General features: G+C 40.3%; 2 protein-coding genes across 7 annotated transcripts in view; one reads left to right on the forward strand and one right to left on the reverse strand.

Moving 5' to 3' along the window:
* Nucleotides 1-212: 212 nt before the first annotated feature.
* map3k14a (mitogen-activated protein kinase kinase kinase 14a) lies at nucleotides 213-23,558 on the reverse strand. 4 transcript variants are annotated; one of them, XM_077495782.1, is made up of 16 exons: nucleotides 22,211-23,558; nucleotides 14,189-14,497; nucleotides 14,035-14,116; nucleotides 13,726-13,963; nucleotides 12,535-12,912; nucleotides 12,105-12,239; nucleotides 11,908-12,037; nucleotides 11,700-11,828; nucleotides 8,411-8,515; nucleotides 8,179-8,339; nucleotides 5,538-5,688; nucleotides 3,466-3,723; nucleotides 3,272-3,381; nucleotides 2,627-2,765; nucleotides 2,263-2,363; nucleotides 213-1,028 (listed from the first exon to the last, which is right to left on the reverse strand). In XM_077495782.1, the coding sequence occupies exons 2-16, from the start codon at nucleotides 14,487-14,489 to the stop codon at nucleotides 867-869; spliced, it is 2,580 nt and encodes an 859-aa protein (XP_077351908.1). In that variant the 5' UTR covers nucleotides 14,490-14,497; nucleotides 22,211-23,558; the 3' UTR covers nucleotides 213-866. The 4 variants fall into 4 exon arrangements, with proteins under 4 accessions (XP_077351908.1, XP_077351916.1, XP_077351900.1 ...); XM_077495790.1 differs by lacking the exon at nucleotides 22,211-23,558 and adding an exon at nucleotides 17,907-18,019; XM_077495774.1 differs by lacking the exon at nucleotides 22,211-23,558 and adding an exon at nucleotides 17,691-17,898 and having other exon boundaries at nucleotides 8,179-8,336.
* Nucleotides 22,996-24,382, forward strand: part of gpatch8 (G patch domain containing 8) — a 39,482-nt gene continuing 38,095 nt past the window's right edge. Inside the window, exon 1 of one of the 3 annotated variants that reach the window (XM_077495706.1) lies at nucleotides 22,996-23,182. In XM_077495706.1, coding sequence (XP_077351832.1) covers nucleotides 23,138-23,182 — 45 coding nt within the window. In that variant the 5' untranslated portion in view covers nucleotides 22,996-23,137. The remainder of the gene's footprint in view (nucleotides 23,183-24,382) is intronic. The other 2 variants (XM_077495717.1, XM_077495731.1) reach the window with 2 other exon arrangements.

The following is a 24,382-nucleotide window of genomic DNA, read 5'->3' on the forward strand; positions in this document are numbered from 1 at the left end:
TTTGCTTCAGTATTAAACTTCCATAACAGTTTATCATACATTAACGCACATTGACAGTTTAGTCCAAATGAAGTTAGAACACAAGAGTGACCTGACTTAAAATTTTTCACAATATGAGCAGTCATTTAGCCTTTTTTTCCACTTCACAATAAACATTAATACAACAAACAATATTGTATTTTTCCTTGCTAAGAAAAGGCAAACTGACACAATTGACATGATCATTAACGTGGCATTTATTGCTATCTTTTACAGGGTAGCCAAAGTACCAAATGAATGAAATTCCATTTCTTTTGTTAAGGTAAAATACATCCATCCATCCATTTTCTTGACCGCTTGCTTATTCCTCACAAGGTTCACGGGGGTGCTGGAGCCTATCTCAGCTGGCTACCCTGAACTGGTTGCCAGCTAATCACAGGGCACACAGAGACCAACAACCATTCACACACACAAGCACAATTAGGGACAATACGGAGGCCGAATTAACCTGCCACGCATGTCTTTGGAATGTGGGAGGAGACCGGAGTACCCGGAGAAGACCGACGCAGGCACGGGGAGAACATGCAAACTCCACCCAGGAAGGTCGGAGCCTGGACTCGATCTTGCGTCCTCAGTACTGGGAGGCAGACGTGCTAACCACTCATTCACCGTGCCGCCCGCGGGGGGTGCTGGAGCCTATCTCAGCTGGCTTTGGGCAGTAGGCGGTAAGATATATATATCATAAAAAAACAAAATAAATCAAACCACAAAGTCACAGACCTTCAATGTAGTTTGATTGAGGTCTTTTTCTGGTCATTCTAGTCACTAGAATGACCAGAAAAAGACCTCAAATCATGTCAAAAGGACTTTTTTTTTTTTTCCCCAACTCATCTAGTTTCTAACGCTCCGTCTCTGATCCTCCACTTCCAAGTGGCGCTGAAGTCAGGAGCCAAGACGCAACAAAGTTTCAGGCCCGACTCCTGCACCTCCTCGTCGTGAGCCACTGTGCAGCCCAGCTGTGTCTCCAACGTGAAAACTCTCTCAGAGATCTAAAACGTTAAGAAATGTGTATTTACAATTTGTGTAATGGTGAGGAGTCGTCAATTCTGTGATAAACAAAGGGTTCATTTTTTAACAATAGAAAATAACAGCATTTTAATAACTTTTAGGAAATTGCAACATCAATAGGTCATCTTTTTAGGAATGAACAATGCAGACAAGCTTCAGAATATTTTCCAATAAAGTAAGGTTTCTTTTTAACAAAGTGCAACTAAGGAGCATATAGGGTAACTGTATTTCTCACCATTCACCACAAGTTAGCAGACATGCAGTTGTGCTCATAAGTTTAGACAGCCTAGGGGTAACAACTACATGTACAAAAGTTGAACATTGCATAATGACACAAAATTGCTCGGAATCGAAAATTCACATGCACATCTCTAGTCATGTCCACTTCAACCTCTGAATATATGAAAACAATTGTCAGAGTATTTTGGGTTTTATGGGCATTAAGGAAGCTTCTCACTAGGGGTGTTAAAAAAAAAAATCGATTCGGCGATATATCGCGATACTACATCGCGCGATTCTTGAATCGATTCAATAAAAAAAAAATCGATTTTTTTTTTTTTTTTTTTTTTTTTTTTTTTTTTTTTTTTTAAGAGCTCAGAATTGTTCATTCGGTAGTCTTTTTTTTTTTTGTGTGTGTGTGAATCGATTTTTAAACTTCCATTTTTAATGGAAAAATATTCAACAATACGTCTGACTTCGGGTTAGGATTCACACCTTGAGCATGGAAGAATGTTATATGAACGGAACATTAAGCCTTAATATTTTATTTTAATGCTGTTCAAACATGAAACAGATTACAACCTCTATAAGACTGAAATTTCAGATAAATAAATAATACATTTTCATATAAATCTTACACTCTACAAGCTTACTGATTAGTATTTTCTAAATTTGAATGAAAAAAAATCGCAACAATCGACTTATAAATTCGTATCGGGATTAATCGGTATCGAATCGAATCGTGACCTGTGAATCGTGATACGAATCGAATCGTCAGGTACTAGGCAATTCACACCCCTACTTCTCACCATACAGTTGTGCTCATAAGTGCACATACCCCATGGGGATGTAAAATTATAAGCATACCCCAAGAATATGTTAACTTGTGAGCACAATTTTAAATCTCTTGTACCACACTGTAAAATCAGAACGGAGTACAGGTAAACCCCTCATATATAGCTTTATATTCAAAAAGGATGAGGAGGGGAGTCTCACCTGATCGCTGATGCCGGTGGCGATGTGGCCCACCTTCACCCGCCGCGTCTCTCGTATTTGGATGGTTGTCCCGTTGAAGTCTCTGATGCAGACGTCAACTCCTGAGCCCGGACAAACAACAACGACAAAAAAAATGTTATGAGGGTGAGCCAGAGAAATAGCAGGACAGAAGTATTGCGAGAGAGGGAGTAGAAGAGAGAATGTGAGAGAATGAGAGAGAGAATATGAGATGGAAATGGAGAGTGTATAGACAGGTTAGGCAGAGAGAGCAAGAGAGAGAGTGCGCGAGCGAAATGGGGAAATAGGGCATGTACAAACAGACAGCTAGATAGACAGAAACTGTATGTGCGCTTGGGTGTTCCACCTTGGAAGCAGCACGGCTGAGGCGGTGAGTGGCCCAGCAGATCCAGACTGACGCTCTGCTGCCCGTCTACCTGGCCGCTGTCGGAGCAGACTCCAGAGCTGCAGTCGTCGGCGGGGCTCAGTGACCAGCGGCCCGAGTCCTGAACCACACAAAAACAACTTTTAGAACTCTTAAAGCTACTTGACGCAGAAAATTTTGAATCACTACTGCCACCTGTGGCCAAAAAAGAAACTACATTCTTCCTTCTTCACATACACAACATGCACGAAGCAGACAGGGGGCGAAAATTCAAACCCAAATTCTGTCCGAAAACTATTGGCCAGAGGCTTGCGGGAGTACCCATTGTGAACAGATAAGAAGATACTTCAGTCATAAATGGTCAAATAAAAAGGCTATTGTATAGATACGTCTGGCCAAATTGTTACAGAGAGCAGCTTTAAACGTAACGTTTTTTTTTTAGGATTGTAATCAACTCTACAATGCTCAGGCTGGCAAGAAAAGCATGCCAGTCACCAAGTCCTATAAAGCACTGGGGGAAATATTGGTGCTTCTCAAATTTATGACACCAAATGACGTAAGAGTAAACATTTCAACAATATTGTCATTTTTCTCAGATGCACCTGTACTATATGAGTTTTAAATGACCTTTTTGTCCCACGGGTCCCTGTTGGAGTAGGCATCACTGCTGAGACAAGACAAGAGCTGCTCCTGCATCTCAGCAGAGTGAAGCTGGGAAAGACTGCTGAGGTAGAAATCTGCTTCCCCCCCACCAAAAGACAGAGAACACGCTGAAAAGTACAGCACAGACGACGAGTAGGAACAACGGACGGGAAGCTGACCTCTCTCCAGTTTACGCAGCTCAAGTTCGGGAACAGTATCAGTGATCCTGTTTTTCGACTGCTTTAAGTCGAAATGGTTTCCTCGTTCACAGTCGTCGGCTTCATCTTCTTCGCTGTCGTTGAGCTGGACGATTGCACTCCTGTCCGTTTCCTGCTCCTCATCGTCTTCACGCTGGACTGGCAGAGAGTCCGGAGGTTTGTTGGCACAATAGAGAGGTTCCGTGTCGGATCTGCTCCATGGGTTTCTGAGTCCGCCAACTGCATTCAAAAGGGAATTGGAAGGCCTGTCACCATCTAATCATTTTTGGAATCGACTATTGACTACTCCGTCGAATTCAGTCACTCATTCCAAATTGACTCTCTTTTTCTTTCTTTCTTTTTTTTTTTTTTTTTTAAAGAGATACACCCATCCATCCATTTTCTTGACCGCTTATTCCTCACAAGGGTCGCGGGGGCTGCTGGCGCCTATCTCAGCTGGCTCTGGGCAGCAGGCGGGGGACACCCTGGACTGGTTGCCAACCAATCACAGGGCACACAGAGACAAACAACCATCCACACTCACACGCACACCTAGGGACAATTCGGAGCACCCGATTAACCTGCCATGCATGTCTTTGGAATGTGGGAGGAGACCAGAGTACCCGGAGAAGACCCACGCGGGCACGGGGAGAACATGCAAACTCCTAAAGAGATACAATAAAACAAAAATTTATAATGACTGGAAATGTGAAATATGCCAACGAAGCATCGGGGCAAAAAGTTTGTATTGAGTTATTTGACTCGGACCACTTTTTGGTTTTTGTGAAACAGTTATTGTATCACAGGCACCACCCCACAAACAAAAATCTGTATATATATTTTTTTTTTTAACTGTTCAGACTTAAAGGAAGAAAAATATCAAGAAAACAGCTGTGACACAAAGTTATGGTCACAAATGAAAACCCATTATGGTCACACATGAAAATCCATAAAACGAGGCCGCGAAAGGTGAACCACGATATAATGAGGGAATGCTGTGCTGGAATGCTAATGTAAAGTTTAGGCTAAGGATGAAGGAAAGCTAAGATGGTCAGGCTGGGTAGAGTTAAGAGTAAGACTGAGTTAGAGTAAGTTTAGGGTGAAGGTAAAATTATGTTTTAAATAATTAAGATAAAGGTAAAGTTAAAGCAAAGCTAAGATATGGAACTTAACTCATTCACTGCCAGCCCAGTTAAAATGGAACTTTGACGTCTATAACCGTCAATGGCAGTGAATGTGTTAAGGTTAAATTAAGGATAAATCCATGTTACCTCCACCCACCTACATGCAGTACAACTTCTATTAGGCATGGCCAATATTAGATTCTGATGGTATGATAATCATGAGAAAAAATCACAGTGACACCTTATCACAATATTAAATTGCAGTTCTAACATGTTCTTTTTTTAAATGTTTGGGTAAATTTAAAAAACAACAACACAACAAACACATTTATTCCATTGAACACTATTTAAGTTTTAAACAAAATATAGAATGTTTGGTACATTAAGAAATACATATGTGTTAACATTCTTCTGTTTTAAGTTTTCTTAGCAAGTTACAGTGTCCCATCACTGGTGAGCTTTTTTAAAAACAGACAACTGCAAAAGCACCAGTGTGTCTCTTTCCCTCCATCCCCCCTCGTCCCTTCTTCCTCCTCCTCTGTGAACTTGTGGGAGAAGGAGAAAAACAAGCTAATTGAAGGCAATTAACTTCAAAGAGGCTGCAACGTTGCAAGCAGCCCATAATACTGCATGTTGTTTTGAAGCTGCCCTCAAAAAAGAAAAGAGCAGCTCATTACTATTGACAGCCATTATCAGCAATTATTGAAACCGTGACTTCTTCAAACCACGGTAAATTGTCAAACCACTTATCAGTCCATGCCTACCTGTGTGTAAAATGTGTCTACATTTTTTGATAGAACCTGGATGGATAATTTTTGTGACGGTAGGATGGCATTTTAGGAATACATACATTCATAAGAAATGCTTGGATGTGTATTGCCACAACATATCGCAGATACCAATAATACGCCATTATACGAGCATAAGCACCTTGTTGGAGTGCTCTGGCCGCACGTTCCTTCATGTCACTGGCCGGCGCTCTCTTGTTGGGATCCTTCTGCAGTCCCGCCTTGATCAACTCCACCGTGAGGGGACTGCAGTCGGGCGGGATCTCTCGGTGCGGTGGTGGCTCGTTGGCGATCTGTGAACAACATGGTGTCATTGAAGCATCATGCCTTGGTCAGACTACGACAATAGCCCTGAATTTTGACCTGACAGATGTGTTGCGGACAAACGGGGCTTGTTGTAAACGATTTTGAGTTGTCTTGATGTAGCGTCGTCCGTGTAGTGTGACATGTTGGTCGCCTGTTGTCCGGGATGGTTCACAACCATCACGACGAAAGTCGAGCATGTTGGAATTTTTGCCCGTCTTGACGCACAATAGGTGCGTTTCCATTACCCTCAGTTTTGCGCAAAAGGCATGTTTCGCAAAAGTAAGCTGGTAATGGAAACACCGGATTTTCGAAAAAACTCTCAAATATCGCAAAAAAGGTTTTTGCTCTCTCATGAGGTGGTTTTTGAGACGTATCGAAAAAGAAGTATTTCGCAAAAGTGTAATGGAAGCACTTTTTGCGCATTAGTAGTCATGTGACACCGCCCGTCACGGAGGAAAGGACTGTAACACGTTGTTTATGTGCATTTTTCTTAAACTTGCAATTACTATTTGTTTTGAGAATTATTAATTTCGGTTTTGTATTTTAGTTTTACATGCTGAAGTGATTTGTATTGGCTACTGCACGTCATGAGCGCAAAAGAAAGCGAGGTGTAATCGAGCGAGCCTCCTTCGAAAATTTGAAGGAGAGGAGAGCTTAAAATCCTGTCCTGACATATGTCTGGTTAATTTAGCAGAAAACATCAGAAACTTTTTAACAATTTGTAACCCGCCTTTTACCCAGCTTCTGCATGGGGACAACAACATTTTAGGATTACAGGAAGTAGGAAGTACGCGGGCACTCGCTTTCGTGTCAGAACTGCTTGCCGACTGCCGAGGGACACACACAACAACACCAACACTAAATGCACGAAACCGCCCGGTGAGGGTTGAGTGTTTTTTTTTTTTTTTTAAGTAATATAACTACACCGGGCGTCCGTCTACCATAAACATCATGAGCACCTCCTACAGAACAGCGAGGTCTCGCGAGACGGGACATTCTGAGAATTGACCCTCAGAAGCGAAACTCTCTTCAATGGAAACACCGACAATTCAAAATTGTACTTTATCGAAATAGTACAATATCGCTTTTATTTTTGTGAAAAAGGGTCATGAAAAACGCACCTAATGTGACATACATACGTCGTCGTTTTGGTTCCACAGAATTGACCCATAGCGAGAGGGAGCAAAACGTCAATCGCACACTGACTCTTTTATATATATGTATATACATACATACATATATACATACATACATACATACGTACGATATTCCCCATCCATTTCCTTATTTAAGAGAATTCTTCAATGTTTTGGCTTCAAGAACGACTCATGACAAACAGGTTGTGCCTTGTTTTGTTTGAAGAGAACTGCGGAAACCACGTTTAGAACTGAGAACTAGTGTTGTTCCGATACCGTTTTTTGGCTCCCGATACCGATAGCCAGCTTTGCAGTATCGGCCGATACCGATACCATACTGATACTTAAGGTTTTTTTTTCCTCAACATGAAAAAGCTGTCCTGCCATTGGTTCAGAGCATTCAAGGGCCAATAGGATATCTTAGATCGGCATGCAGTGAAAATGTCACATACCAGTGAATGTCGTGCACCAGCAAGACACAAGATGCTGCATCCAAAATTATATATTAGCGTTGGAATTAATGGTATCGGCATGTTACTTGTGAGTAGTCACCGATACCGATACCACTATTTTAATGCAGTATCGGCACCTCTGCCGATATCAGTATCGGTATCGGAACAACACTACTGAGAACTATTGTACGCAGTACTCAATTGTGGATATAGCTTTAACTTGTTTTTCAACATTTCCATTTTCTTTTTCTGGACATGGCTAAAATGGCCAGTGTCACCCTACCCACTCTATTACACGCCTCAATTGCAAATGACAGTGCCGTGATAAGAGATTCGCTTCCTTCTCAAATTCTTGTTTTTTGCATAGTTCCTCTTCCATGATCATCGTACAAATTACAGATCTGACAAAGATAATCCAATTACACATAAAATGTAGTTCTGAAATGGTAAAAAAAAAAAAAAATTATATGGCATCTAGTCAAGCGTATTCACGTTTATTTAAACATTTCTGGGGTAAGTTTTTTCCTCCTTTTTGCCAATGTCCTTCAATGCAATTAGAATTGGAGCCAATCAGATTTTCCCCTATTCGCATGCCGGCCCAGTCCCTGTCCCCCACCAATGGCAGCACTCCACTATATTTGATTGAAACTTGAGCGGGGGATGGTGTCAGTTGATTTAACAGACACGCCAACAGGATTTGAGAGTTGGTGTGAACAGCATATTTCACAGTTTTGAAGCCTACTACGATTTTTTTTAAATTATTCAAAATTGGCACGGTTGTTAAACTTCTCTGTGGTGTCAGAAACAAGTCAAATAAGTACTTCTACTGATACCAGAATATTTACTTAAATACAAACTGTGACCTTTTGCCATCTGTGTCATACGATACCTTTAGGAAGAGTCTACAGGTGTAATATCTGGTCCAAGGTTGACACCCGTTGAGCATGTGCAGTAACATGCAGCAGCTGCTCCACACATCTGCTCTGGCTCCGCGGGGTTCACCCTTCACCATTTCTGGGGCCATGTGCGTCTCAGTACCCTTCAGGTCTGCTTTCAACAAGATGGCAACAGTGAGAAACACGACGGACGTTATGTCTTTGGCGGCCTCAGGACTGTCCTACCTTGAGACAAACTGAGACTTTGTCCGGCAGTGTCCAATCTCTCAGCATGGCCGAAGTCACAAAGGAAGGAGTCTCTGCCGTCCTCAGACAACAACACGTTGTCAGCTGAGGGACAAAAGAAAAAAAATGTGGAGCTTGGGTGCCTTCCATGACTTTATGCATACTTGACGGGCTGTTTAATTGGAAACAGAGCAGCTACGCACATGGCCAGAAGGACAAGGGAAGGAAATAAAAAAAAAAAAAAAAAAAAAGGGAGCGATGCAGTAGAAAAACTAAAGTAAGTGCAGCTTTGGCGACATTTATCGGTGCTTTCAGTGTATTCACCTTTCTCTTACCTACTTTCTGCACACCTCCCTCCCCTTATTTTCTCTCAATGACTTCCTGTTCTTCATATCTCTCCCTCCCCCCTTCCCCCTTCCCTTTTCTCTGTCTCTCCCTCGCTCTTTTGCCGCCGCACATGCAGCCGCTGAGTCATGATGGGAAATTCCCAAAACCCGCTGCCCCCGTCCTCACGCTAGGTCACAGGTGCTGTAAATCCATGTGAGACGAAACGTCCAGATGACAGATAATTAAAGTCAGAGCTATTGTACTCTTGTTACAGTTCTCAAACTTCAGGGTGGGCCATGAGTTTCCATACATAGGAACATTTATTCTGTATGTTTTTTTTGTTTTGTTTTTTCAGATACCCTAAGTATCATATTTGGTATTTGGTATACACACTATATATAAACTAAATTATAGATACCTAGGTTAGATTAATAGATGGATAGCTAGATTAGATTAATATAGATTATAGATAGGAGATAATGACATTGATAAAATAAGACAGCTAGCTAGCTAGAGTAATATAGATTATAGATAAGAGATAATTACATTGATAAATGTACACTAGATAGATAGATAGATAGATAGATAGATAGATAGATAGATAGATAGATAGATAGATAGATAGATAGATAGATAGATAGATAGATAGATAGATAGAGATAGATAGATAGAGACAGACAGACAGACAGACAGACAGACAGACAGACAGACAGATAGACAGATAGATAGATATAGTGAAAAAATTGTGCAGGACTTTTTCTTGTTTTAGTTTATTGTTTTAATTAGGGCTGGTGACTGCCGGTAGCCCCATTCATTCACTCTCTTTTGATTTAGATGTTTGGTTTTTTATGGAACAAGACTGAATCTGAAAGCCTTCGAATAAGGTTGATCCAGTGTTGGCCTCACTTATTTTCATTTTGGTCAGGGTCTCCAGTCCTTTTTGTTTGTTTGTTTAAACTTATTTTTGAGTGGGCCGGATAATGCTTGTAGTTTTTGACCTCACTCATTTTTGTCTGGCATCTTTTTCAAGTCACTGTCTCTTAACTCATTTGCTCCCAAAAACGTATAAATACGTTCTATTTTAAATGTACTAAGTGTCCCAAATGGTAGTCATTACAAAAACGGCCAGCAGGTGGCAGCAGAGCATAATAGATCAACCAGGACTATGATGAAAACATGCTGATTTCCCCACTGTTCTAAGCAGATTGGTGAATAATGATGAAAGTTAGCTATATTCTGATGCTAATTGCTGCACAACGGAAACAGATATCCATCCATCCATTTTCTTGACCGCTTATTCCTCACAAGGGTCGCGGAGGGTGCTGGCGCCTATCTTAGCTGGCTCTGGGCAGTAGGCGAGGGACACCCTGAACTGGTTGCCAGGCAATCGCAGGGCACACAGAGACAAACAACCATCCACACGCACAAGCACACCTAGGGACAATTCAGAGTGCCCAATTAACCTGCCATAATACATGTCTTTGGAATGTGGAAGGAGACCGGAGTACCCGGAGAAGACCCACGCGGGCACGGGGAGAAAATGCAAACTCCGCCCAGGAAGGCCGGAGCCTGGACTCGAACCGGAGTCCTCAGAACTGGGAGGCGGACGTGCTAACCACTCAACCACCGTGCCACCCGGAAACTTTTTTTTTTGGATGAAATTAGAGACTCTAATCTTTCTTTTGCTAGGCTCCATGTATTCATAGTAATAGAACACAATATTCTGTGGGCCTTGCAAAATCAGTCAGAATCCAGTAAAACAGCCCGGGAGCGAAGGGGGTTGCTTCAGTGAAAATAGCTGGGAGTGAATAGATGGAGACTTTTTAGTCATTCCGACTGAAACCATTCCGAATGAAGATCTCTGGTCACTTGTTTACATGTGACGTGATCCATTCCCATCTGCCGTTTATATATCCCCTCCTTTAATCGGATCAGTCCCACGGCAGCGGTGAGAGGCGCAGACATCGAGTTCAGCAGTTGTGATATGTTAAAACTTTTAGTGAAGCAACATTTTGATAAAAACAAGTTTAAAGGGATACTTCACTTATTACCACATTATAGCAATAAAAAGTTAATAAGTTGATATTTTGTCTATAATTAATTTGATACTTTCATTATTTTTCACGTACACTTAGTACCTTTAAAAACACATTTTGCAACTTGCTGTCGACTGAAAATGACATCACAAGTGCTCAGGTAACCAATCACAGCTCACCTGTTTTCTAGGTTTGGTCATGTGACATTCACAAGCTGAGCTCTGATTTGTTACCTGAGCACTTGTGATGTCATTTTCAGTCGACAGCAAGTTGCAAAATGTGTTTTTAAAGGTACTAATTGTATGTGAAAAATAATGAAAGTATCAAACTAATTCTAGACAAAATATTAACTTTGTATTGCTATAATGGACTAAATAAGTAAAGTATCCCTTTAAAGTACTTAAAAACAAGTTCTCCCCTCGCACTCAGCCTCACCATTCCGAATGAAGTTTATACATGATGCTCGTTCGGATTGACGAAAGGAATATACCACTCCTGTGATTCCAAATGAAATTCCATTCGGCTTCAGCTTTTTCAGTCCGATTGAGGTGTTTATATGGAGCATTTTCATTCCATCTGGCCATTCGGATGCCTTCTAATCGGAATACTGTACATGGCTCCATGTAAACCAGACTAATGAATTAATGAGCCAAAGAGGCCATAACAAGAGGCAACTTCCTGGTTCATGAGGTACGACGAACAAGCCATTATAATTCTTGGATTCCTGTCTCTGCACGTGTATCAAGATTTTCACCACAACATAAAGGCGCGCCTTGAAGCTTAGTGTAAAATCAAAATAAAACACACAGACAGACCTTTAGAGTGTGGTATTACTTAGATTGCCCCTGAATAGTACTTTTAATCTGATTAGTACTTTTAATAAGACCTGCACCAAGATTTTTGGCCCAGATGTTTGCCACAGTTACCTTTCACATCAAGATGCACCACTTTCTTCTTGGCGAGGTACTCCAGCGCTGTCGCGACTTGCAACAGGTAATAGAGGCTCAGGTCCTCCGGCAGCCGCCCACGCTGCATTATCAGCTGGCCCAGTGAGCCTGGACGGACATGGTGGCCTTAATATTTATCATGATACGATTACAGGATGATTGTGAGCAGGGTTGAAGAAGCGCTTGCCTGATTTGTGGTCCATGAGAAAGAAAATGTAAGGCCCGTCTCGGACAACTCCGAAGAGCTCCAGGATGCGAGGAGATCGGAGGGCACTCCACGTGCTCGCCTCCTCGCTGTTGAACCTCTTCAGGGCGATCTGGAAGCAGGTAGGCATTAAACAAAAATTCAAACTGACCTATGAATTGCTGATTCTTCCATGCTACCTTTTTGACAGCAAACCCAAAGCCTGTGTTGACATCTCGAGCACCATGGACTTCGCCATAGGAGCCTTCCTTGATAAACTCCGACAGGACAAACTCCCTTCCTTCCTTATACTCTGAATCAACAGGCAGGATGTTCTGATTGGGGGGGGGGGAGGCAAATTAGTCTAACTAAATAGGACATCTTTTATATTATTATTATTATTATTATATTTTCTGTATCTGTGAGCGAGCTCCTTCAGGTGTTGTGCCAATGCATTGCAAACAAACACTTCTATGGGTGAAAAATTCACCTTTTCACCATTTTTTCACTCGGCCAAAGCCAAAGCGTATATTTGCGAGTGTATGTACAGTATGCAGCAGACATGTTATGAAGACAACTGGGAATTGGTTTAAATGATGAAATAATATATCTAACTAAAAAAGAACTCACTTCGTTGTAAAAAATGATCCCCTCGTTGTCGACGGACGGCCACTTGTCTTCTTCCTCCTCCCACGCGCTGCGCTCCACCTCTTTAAAGAAGGGCCCCGCGTAGCACGGGTCGCCCTGGCTTACGCTGCCTCGCAGGCCGACGAGGGCCAGCGAGCAGTCACCGGCGCTGCTGAGCGAGTCGCTGTCTGGCCCGTAGGAGCAGAGGCCATGCAGGGTGCCCGGGAATGGCTCGGCCCAAGCCAGCGGGGAGCAGCTGGAGCCTGTGTTGTACAGCTTGCTGCGATAGATAGGTGCCGCTACATCCTCCTCCTCGGAGCTCTCCACGCTGCTGCAGCATGAGGAACTGAGGGGGCTCCTTCCTCCTCGCAGCAAATCGTCCTTCAAGAGCGAAAGGCATGATGATTTCTTTTTTTTTCTTTTTTCATAAACACAGCTAAATATTGTGCGTGCAATCCCTTTTCAACAACTGTATATACCTACTCTTGCATCCACCACCCCTGGCGACCAAGCATCACTTCACACCACCATTCTCTGGTCCCCCTGCCGCTGGTGTGAATCTAATACGGTTCAAGGCACTCAGGCTAGCCAAAGCTAGCGACATGAGGCTAAACACGATTAATGCTAATTTATCCAGTCATATTTTGTTCCTTGTGTCATCACAACCTGCTGTTTCTGCCTGGATCATTTTTTAAGGTTGAAGATTAAAGTGCCACTCACTGTGATCTAACTCCCCAATTCCAACCCTTAATTTTGGTCTATTCTTGGCGGCTGTGACTTGGAAATTTGGACTGGCCCAGTCGGGCACCGTCTGAAGGTAGGTAGTGGCCCATCACGGGCGTAGTGGCCATGGTCATCGGGCCCCCATTAATGTTGACCCCTGCGACCCCTTGATTGATTAACTAATAATTCAGGTGCTTAATAAATAACTAAAAAAAAATAAAAGTGGCCCTTGCAGCTTTCTATTTTTCTGTATGTGGCCCTCAGAGGAAAAAGTTTGGACACCCCTGCTGTACATTATATCAACAATTTATAATTGCTTCATTGATTTTCACCACGTTTAACTCATTCACTGCCATTGACGGAAAAAGACGTCAAATGATGCATTATTTTGCTGGTCTGGCAATGAATGTGTTAAACGGTTCAGCCAAAGATTTTTGTCCACCTCAATGAAGCATTACGCATTGCACTTACTCGGATCTGCTCCAGGGAACTCCCACTCTCCTGCTCAGGGACTCCAGAGGGCACTGCGGTATCTGTGTGGTATCCGCTTTGTTGCTCCTCCTCTTCTTTCTTTTTCTTCTCCCACAGGACTTTTTTCCGGCCTTTGCGCTTCACTCTTTTTCGAGGCCTCTTCCTCAGGCCGAGTGGGGCAGGTTCCTGGACGGAGGCCGTGGTCGGACACGCCACGTTGTTGTGCTCCGGTTGCAGACTGAAGCAAAATTATGGATTCAAACAACTGTCGCCTCTGCCGTGGTATGACTTTTGGCGTGTAAATGATACCTGACAATAAAACAGCCAGAGGAGGGGACGTAGGAACGTTCAAAGCAGGATGGACTAAATTCCTGGGAGTCCTGGGTTTCACCTAGAGGAGAGAGTGCCACGTTAGATGATAATAATTTAGAATTCTTGGCTATAATGGAATCTTCATATTTACATTCAGCCTGTGCAATGAAGGGCGAGCTCTTCAGCGGTGTTTCTCCGACTTGCTCAGCAGTGCCCTGAGTCAACACTTTGTTCAACAGCGGGCTCAAACGTGCGATGTAGTCCACTTTGCTGTTCTTCCACTGCTCTTCATCCTCTTCCTCTTCCCCTTGTTGCTGTTGTTGCTGCCGTTTGTGGTGCTGCTGTGTCCCTTTGTCCGCAGCGGTGCATTTTGGGTACGAGGCCTTCAGGTCGGCCAGCGGCGACCCAGAGAATGGAGCGGTGGAGTTGAATATCCTCTGCCTCACTGCCATGTTGGCTGCTGCATGATTTGGGAAAAAAGAAACACAACATGGTTATTATGTGGTATTAGTTTTTATGGCAATCAGACAAAATCTCTAGAAAAAGTTGGCCTTTCAAGGACCCCTCAAAAGGGTGAAAATGGTACACTTCCTTTTTATTACCAACAAGGGTCCTTGAGACTTTTTGTGGGCCTACTCATGACAGACAAGCCTACCAAAATTTCATGTTGCAGGAGTTGACACTGTGACCAATTCACCCGCAAATCCGCCCAACTGTACGGCCTGTGCTGGTGAAATATTAATGCAGTCGCACGGCGCGTGTACAAGTTTTAGTGAGTGTACAAGAGCTTATCTTTGAGCAGTGAGCCGTATGCATCAAGCGCCACGGTTTGAATCATACATCCGCGAATTGTGCTGCGGAAACTTCAAAATAAAAGCCAAGCCATCAAAGTAATACGCTGACATCGATGCAATTGCTTTGTTACTTGTATTTTGAAATTGACCCACGAAGAGCGTGACGTCATCCGGCTCAAGGCGGCTTGCTTGACTAGTCCATGAATGCATTAACCATTAATAATTGCAAATATCTAAACAATGTAGGCTTTCTAGCAATCTATAAAGGCTGGCATACATTAAAGATGATATTTTTCAGCTATATGTTGCGTCGTTGTCAATCTTTCCGTCAGCTGAAACTATGCTATTCAAATTGTGACAACTTGACTTCAGCAAATACAGTCATGCTGTATCTCCTTCAAAATGGGTGCAACCAAAACCCACGTGGTGCGACTCGGACCAACTGGAATAGTTGTTAGCACCAGTGCTACCAGTGCAAAAGTTAGTTGCAAAAGAGCCGTGTGTTGCTAAACAAAATTGGCTAAGGGGCAGAATTTATTATTTTTTACAAACACAGGCAATAAATTAATTCATATTATACAATAAACAAATTTCAGAATTATTCATGTTTTGCTCCATGAACCATGAATTAATATTATAGCTGTCAAACGATGACATTTTTTAATCAGATTAATCACTTCTCAAATGTTTGATTAATCATGATTAATCACGTAATTAAAAAAGCTTTTTATCAACATTTTTGCAAATTTGAAGAGCACCTCTTGTGTTTTAATTCTTTCAACATTTAATGTTATTAGGATGTCTTTTTTTTATCTACTGCACACTCATCCTCTCTTTCTATTAAGTTCATTACTTGCATAAAAAAAAGACCCCATTTGTTTGACATCAACAAATGTGAATGCATACATTCATAAATGCTTTACTTAATGCATGTAGTTAGTTATGTTGATTGATCAACCACAACTTGTGCTACCTTTAACGTAACCATCCGCTGTCAAGCGAAGGATCATCTGTGGTCAAAATTAATATACGATTAATCTGTGTTAATAAATGATTAATGAGGTATTTTTTTGTGATTGAGTTAAAGTTCAACTTTGACAGCACTTATACATATTATTTATTGTACTTTAATTAGAGTTGTTAACTTACTAAACACTTTGACTTACAGTCTTTTACACATTCACTATGACAACTTCTCAATATTCTGTGTGGTGTAAACATAAATCATTTAATCATGAATCAAATTACAACAATAATAAAAACAATATGTGGCTTTAATCACTTTAAGTATGTCGTTTCATGAAGTAACGATAAACAGTAGGGGTGTGAATTGCCTAGTACCTGACGATTCGATCCGTATCACGATTCATAGGGCACGATTCGATTCAATACCGATTAATCCCGATATGAATTTACAAGTCGATTGTTACGATTTTTTTTTTTACTCAATTTAGAAAATACCATTCAGTAAACTTGTACATGTACACTGTAAGATTTGTATGAAAATGTATTATTTATTGATCTCAAACTTCAGTTTTATAACTGTGAGCCACTGTATTTAACAAACAGGTTGTAACCTTTTTCACGTTAGAACAGCATTGAAATAAAATATTAAGGCTTAATGTTCCATTAATATAACATTCTTCCATGCTTAAGGTGTGAAAGTTAGACGTTTTGTTGAACATTTTTTCATCAATGGATGTTAAAAAATCGATTCGGCTGACTATTGAATCGATTCGAGTATTGCGTGCTGTAGTATCGCGATATATTACTGAATCTTTTTTTTAACACCCCTAATAAACAGTATAAACATGTAGACTGCACTTCTTTATCACTGAGCAATATCTAGAGACTCTAACTATATAAATAAATAAAATACATATAAAAGCCTACCGAATGACCAAAACAAAGCTGCTGATGTTGTTTTTTTTTTTGCAATTTGAAAATTGGCTTTTTCAACATTGTAATGCCCCTTTGAATTCAAATAATTGTTCCCCCCACTTCAAACCAACCAAAGCAAAAATAAATTAGCATCATGGGTTGAATTTTCAAAACATCTGTGTTACAAAAATGATCTTGTTGTCATTTCCTGATTAGAAAGACCATGTTTGAAATGCACGCTCTCGTTCTGATCTTGGTAATGTAACAACAAACAGAACAAGTTAATTTCCTCAAAACCATAGAGTAATATTGCTGTTGTTTAACAACAGACACTACTGCACATTAAAACTTCACTTTCATTCTCTACATACTCTTAATGTAGCTCAAAATCCAAGGAAAAATGTGTTGTAATGTGTTGTTTTGTTTATTTCCCTGTCTACTTCACTACTATCGCATGTCCTGAGAACTAAACCCAACACCGCTGATGGCATTTATAAAGTGTGCTGACTAGATTCAGCTGCAGTGGCATTTCCAGGACAGGAAGCAACCAAAAAAAAAAAAAAAAAGTACAATGTCCAACTGCAGAAGAGCATACAAAACCACAGTAATGACCATTTTAGGGTAGTTGTATGCAATCACTCTCCTCTTAATCCATGTATGTTTCAGGTGACGAAAACGAAATGGTTTTGGCGGGTAGAGATGACACAGGAAACCCAGTCAGTCAGGCCTGCTGCGCACAGTCGTGTCATCGAATAAGTCAAGCACTTGGTTTCAGTTAGGGGAAGTGCATGATACTTTAGACAGCAACAATGAAGAAATATGCCTTGTCTCTGTGTGTTGCATTACAACACTTAAACCATTTGTACACACACTATAAGCATGCCGGTAGCTGGAACCATCTCTCACTCAAAACCACAACGGGTATAACATCAGCATGCGGACACATATTTCAAGCAGTCGGTGGAGTGAGGTCATTACCTTCTGGCTCTGCAGAACAAAGCGATCCAAATGTCGCTTCCTTGTGAAGGCACACCCTGAACCAGCGTAAAGAAGGAAGACAGGCAGAGTCTCCGAGCATAAACAACCACAAAACTATTTGAGAGATAGCGTCGCGAGCAAACGGTTCCCTCTAAATGAGCATAAATAGCAATAAAGGTACAAGTTACTCCTGTCATATGTGCTCTTGACACTCACTTGTACTGCTGCTGCAGTCCTCTGCGTTTTTGTGGGAGGAGTCGAGTGACTTAGGGGAAATGCGTTGACACGGCCTATTTGGCTATGGGCAGACCACACTCAATGGCTCTTAAGTTAAAAAATAAATAAATAAATAAAAATAAAAAATAAAAAAATACCGTAATGTCCAGCAGCGACAATAGCTACGGTAAATTGGTTCCACTTGGATCAATAACACATCTTAAAGGGGACATTATGGATTTTGATCACAAGTTAAAACAGTTTGCAGGTGTGTTAATAACATGTTTGTGACATTGCTTCATCAGTTGTCACCTGTACAACTATACAGCTGTCAAAATTTATCGATTTAGAAACAAGTAATTGATTATCAAATTAATTGACAACTATTTTAATAATCGAGTAATCATCTGGAGACATTTTTTTTTTTTTTTAAATTGATTTCAACATACCAACAGTAATTGTTCACTGATTTCTGTAGTCCTTGATGAAAGAAGACTATCTTCTGTATTTAAGCAAAATAGACATTTGCAAACATCTGTTTTTACTTTGGAAAACAATGACCGAACCGGCAATTCTTCTAGAAAATGTAAATAACATTAACATTTTAGAGGCGGCCACAGCAATAAAAGCACCTGCACTCTTCTAGCATAACTTTTGACATAAAGTTAAAACTACATTCACAATAATAAACATGTTAACTGAATCCTCTTATTTTGAGTGTACTCGATTCCAACTCCGCATAGCGACAGTGGCTATCTCAAGCTAACTTGTGGTGCATACAGTGTACACACACCCACGCAGATTAATGAAATTCCAAAGGCTTTAGTAAGAACAGTAAAAAGGGGCTCGACTTACAGTCACACACACACACACACACACAGGACGCCTGGCAACTCTTGTAAACCTATGGCCACTTGCCATGACATTAAAAAATAATTAATGGTAATTGTACAACATGCAATGCTGACTGTCTCATGTGCACTGATTGTTAGCAGCAGAAAAAAAAAAGTTATATGGGTGAAATTGGAATCTTTCAACAATGTTATTTTTGGGTCAAATATAACTATAAGGTGCCTTTGGTGTCTTATCGGAATCACAAGTCACCATGAAGATACAGAATAATGAAACTATAGGTCTTATTATGTGGCACACAAACCAGTACATAGACTCTTAACTCTTTCAATGCGTTTCCTGATTTTATTTATTTTTATTGAATGTGATTTTAGCATTCTTATACTGCTCTTTTAAATACTACAGTATGTGAATAATATGTTAAAAAACAAACATTGGTTTGTCCACAACAAGTTATTTGACAAAATGATCATTTTGATCATGTATTGTTTCAGAATTATAGTATATTGAACATTTTATTTAGCATTTGTCTCTGAAATTTCTGTTTACAGTCAGTATGGGGTAACTGCCCCTCTGATGTTTTCAGTGACATGACGACAGGCATTTTATCTTTGTTCAGTGGACGCTGAAATGGGTAGTTGCAGGACAAATATTAAGAATACAGTGTTAACATAATCATGTTGGTAAGTAAATGTCCAACCACTATGTGGTCAACTGCTAACATGAGCCAAAACTGTCCACCCTGTCATTGTCCACCCTATTATCAAATCAATGTAATTTTCTATTTGCATGTACAGTGTTTGCTTGCAGTTAATTAATAAAAATGTGTGGGTACTTGACCAATATGCATTGAGCCTCATTAAAGAAGAAGAAGAAGAAGAAGAAAAAAAAAAAACGGATTCCAGCACCAGCTTCACGATTCAACACCAAAATGGGTGAACGTGTCCACGAAAATTTCTCAAGGAGGGAATTCATTCAAATGATCCCCATATGGAAGCAAGTAACATCATGATTTATTTAAAAAAATAAATAAATTCAAACACCATATAATGTGGGCAGAACATGGCGTCAGAATCGAATGATCTTTTTTAATGTTCTTTCACAGTGAAAAAGGGCAGGCCCGTTTATTGCTGCTTGCAGCTTTATGTTGCTTTTTGTAACTAATAGGGCTGGGAATCTTTGACTGCCTCACGATTCGATTTGATTACGATTTTTGGATCTACGATTCGATTCTCGATTCAAACAATTTTTTATTCAAAATGATTTGATTGACAAATGATTTCTGCTTCAATTTACAGATATGCACAACATTGTCATGATCTACTCCAGTCTGCTTTGCAAGACAAAGTGACAAATAAGAGACATTAAAGTGTCTTTTTTAGTTTTTTTGTTTTGTTTAAACATTTATTAATTTTGTATTGTAAGTGCCTTTTTTCCACAAAAACAGCATGTGGGCTACAACTGCCTTTTCCCCTTCTTCTTCATTTCTAATTTAAATAAAATCGATTTTTGGATATTAATGTTGATTCGATTCGATTCGATTAATAAATAATAATCTCGATTCTTTTATTAATCGATTTTTTGGCACACCCCTACTAACTAATGTAGCCGCAAGGGGGCACAAGCCAGTGTCCTCTTCTTATGCCGGTCCCAAGCCCGGATAAATACAGAGGGTTGTGTCAGGAAGGGCATCAGACGTAAAACTTTGGCAAAATCAAACGAAAAAGTGAGGTTACAGGGAGAAGAGACCAACAAAGGTGGAGGAGTTTAATTAAGTATTTCGGGTCAACAGTCCAGAGCAATGGAGAATGTGGAAAAGAAGTGAAGAAGCGTGTGCAGGCTGGATGGAACGGGTAGATAAAACTGTCAGGTGTGATGTGTGATAGAAGAGTTTCAGCTAAAATGAAAGGAGAGCTTTGGAGATGGTCAGAGAGGCCAGATTGAGATGGTTTGGAGATGTCCAGAGGAGAGATAGCAAGTATATTAGCAAAAGGAAGCGATGTTTCCAAATGCCAGGCAGGAGGTCTAGAGGAAAATCAAAGAGGAGGTTTATGGATGTATGAATGGACATAAAAGTAGTTGGTGTGAGAGCAGAGGATGCAAAGGACAGGATTAGATGGAGGCAAGTGATTAGCTGTGGAAAAGAAGAAGATGATTTGTCGGTTAACTAACTGTATTAGAATTGTTCTTTGGTGTGTGTTTCAATCAAATCCATTGTACTTCATAGCAGATGATTGCTTGCACTTGCACTCCAATTCAAATGGAATTAATTGGTGTTTAGGTGTTACAAAAACAAAGTGTATATATTTTTTGCCATGACCGGTAACTCGCCACGTATAGCTATTTTGCTGCGAATCGCGCGAGAACTACAAGTACAAATGGTGAATGTGTACAAGCATATGGCATGATAAAGGTGATCACCACGAAAATATGAGCCCATGGGTTTGTATCCCATTCTGTACATTTTTTCTTTTCTTTTATTTATTTTTTTGCGCTGTGCTCTAGCGGTTATTGACAATTATGAACATCCGGGTATTTGTTATTTCCAATGCAAATGCTTCATGTGTAAACAAATGACGTACAGTTTTGTATTGCTTTTGCCTGTGACTAGCTTACAAACCAGGCACATTACAACGTAGTCAAACGACATTTCATCTCATTTTGAAATAAAAAATAATCCTCACAAATCAAGCTATCACAATACTGAGTCCAGTGCTTTTAAATGAGCGGAGAGCTTCTTTTCACCGAATTGACTCTTTGGTCAGGTGGCAAAAGAAAATGAAAACTTCGTGAAAAGACACCGAAGAGGGTGAAAATTGCGCTAGCAGGAGAGTTGCCGGCCACGGCGAAATCCACTGCTTTACAAAAAACATCCTTTTAGTGACTTTGTAGTCATTTTGAAACATCTATCACTGCAATTCGACTTCTGACAATAAGATTAAGGCTATTCCATCAGTTTTACACTTTATTATAACGAGTCTTTCTGCACTTTATTTCCAATTTAACGTCGCCACTATGCTCTTAGAAGCAATATATTAAGTGAACACGGGAAATTTGAATGCATGTAAACAACGTGGGGTTTTGGGCGAGAGTTTGAGTAATGTAAAAAACCGCAAATTGTAACAACTAACAAGACGGGCCTCAAGTTTAATTTTTTTCTCTCGCTAAGCTAATGTGCCGACCCGGTACAAGCAGACAAAGGTACGGACATTCTGGAACAAGAATTTATAATACCACCTTATGGTTCCAACTTTACTGCTGATGTATTTTTATTTTTGCCACATAAACTTTGAGGAAAAGAAGAAAATGTCGTCCGCCAGACCGGAAATAGGCAGAAAATAGGTTTATTATGCGTGATGTGTTGACGTTGCGAAAATTACGGATAAAAGAGACAATATTTTGAGACAAACAAATTCCTAAAATTAAAATCTGGATAATATTTGTTTACTTACCGAATGCCGAGTAGTAGGCGTTGGTCGTCTGTTGGCGATGGAAAAGTAAGTTTGAGTTAATTCGTGGTTCTTCCTGGCTGAATTATTTTTTTTCAAAGTAAATGTGAAATTCATTTACCACATCAGCAATGAAAGTTACCTAATAAGTTGAAGTTTATAAATGTACATATATTTATAAGACTACAATCTTCATTAGGTTTTAGTGTCATGGCTTTATTTATCCATTTACAAATCGCATGTAAATTTTTTAATTTGAAGTTAAAATTGTTTGTATGAGTCGGCAGGTTTAATTGTAACTTTACATAGGTCAGCAGAGTTCCGCTTGACTACTACATAACCTGAATTCTGAGTTTTTAGTGCATCTTACGCTTGATACTTGGAAATGTAACAAGTTATTGAACAAATACTTATATGTATATATATATTTGCTGGTACAGTATATTGCCCACGCCGTACTGTGAGTAAACAAGAGGCAGTATATTCAACGTTGATTTAAGTCGTCTTTCGTTTTACATTACTTCAACTTATTAAAATCAAAGACACAATTCTTATTTTTTCTATTTCTGTAATTAAATACTGAATATTTACTAGGTTCTAAACAAAAACGCGTAAGTATAATAATGTTACCACTAGATGGAGACACAATAGTCTTGCCTAAACTGTCTAAACTAGTATCAAAGTGACAGTACTGTGCCAAACATGAGTTACTACTTTTAATACATTTAAAAAAAATACAGTGTATAATATGGGAAAAAAAGATGACAATTTAAACCGGATAGTTTTAGCAGTAACGTGTTCAACAATAATGTTAGCGAGCTCGATGCTAATTAGCAGCTAATAGTCCATCGAGTGCGCATCACAGCGGTGCGCTCCACCGGGGGACACACATACACAAGGCCAGCAAAGAGAAGCTGCTGTGTTTAGAAAATGGCCGACAGATTTTCTCGTTTCAACGAAGAGCGTGATTTCCAGGTAAAACGCCACTCATGTGTTTCATTCTTGTTTTTGTGCGTCCTCTGCGATTTCTTGGGACACTATTAAGCACCACGAACACCAACAGCTGATTCATTTTGCATCCGTTTCGCTCGTTAGCATTCGCAGCTAGCCAGGCTAACGGCAGTACACTGCGGCTCTTGTCAATTTCACTTCCCCTTTCGATGTTTTGGCGTTGTCTAAATTAACAACTAGCCCGTTTTTTTTTTTACTGTAATACTCGTTTGCCTCTGTGACAATAACTACCTACAAACGACGTAGCAATACATTAAACAATTGACACCGAATTGCTCTTTAATGACCTTGACAAGGCTGATATTTATCGACATATGCTAACGAGGCATGGCTAGCCAGCAAGCACGTCGCAAAACAAGTGCATTTATTGTGCATTCGTGTTATCATTACCATGCAGTGACGTTTTCTTGATTGGTATTCTGCAAACGTCAATGGTTGGTGTGCTCTTAGTAAATGAATTCACCCAACTGACTGTTGTTTGAAATACTAAATTAATTGACTGTAGCGTGACACAAAGCACAAATATGTATGCATTATAATTAATGATGCAGTTAAGTCAGTCCGAGCGAGCTGTCAGTAGCATGCTGCAAATGGCAATGAAGCAATTACACAAACGTTACACTATTTGTGGTCTATACGTTGTGAATCGCGCTGCTCCTGTGAAAACTTGCGTTTGAGGAGTTGGTGCATGGTTCAGTTATCTGTGCTTTGCGACCACACCCAATACAAAACACTGCATTTTGCAGTCAGTGCTGAATCCTAACTTGTACTTATTATTAGTTGACCCCAACCCCATTTTCTTTGTCTGATGAATTCATTAAATGTGTGTTGTATAGAACTGTATTTTACATTGACGTGGTGTTACTGGACTATTTATGATCAAATTTAAGACCAAAATAAAATTATAAGCTTGTATTAATGCGGACAATGTACTACTGTCTTGTTACATATCTATGCATTCCACCCCATAACCTGTTTATGTACATAGCTAAGGATTCCAATGAGGTTAATTTGGTGGCATTGCTTCCCCGATTACAGCCACCTCATTTGTTATTAATGGGAAATGTGTGCATGCTGTTTATGGGAGAAATGCTGTCTGAAGCGTCCTGGTTCTGCAAACTAGCGCTGTCATTTTGCTAGTTGACTAATCATCAAGAGTAGTCA

Source organism: Festucalex cinctus, chromosome 1, assembly GCF_051991245.1.
Source record: "Festucalex cinctus isolate MCC-2025b chromosome 1, RoL_Fcin_1.0, whole genome shotgun sequence".
Classification (NCBI taxonomy): domain Eukaryota; kingdom Metazoa; phylum Chordata; class Actinopteri; order Syngnathiformes; family Syngnathidae; genus Festucalex; species Festucalex cinctus.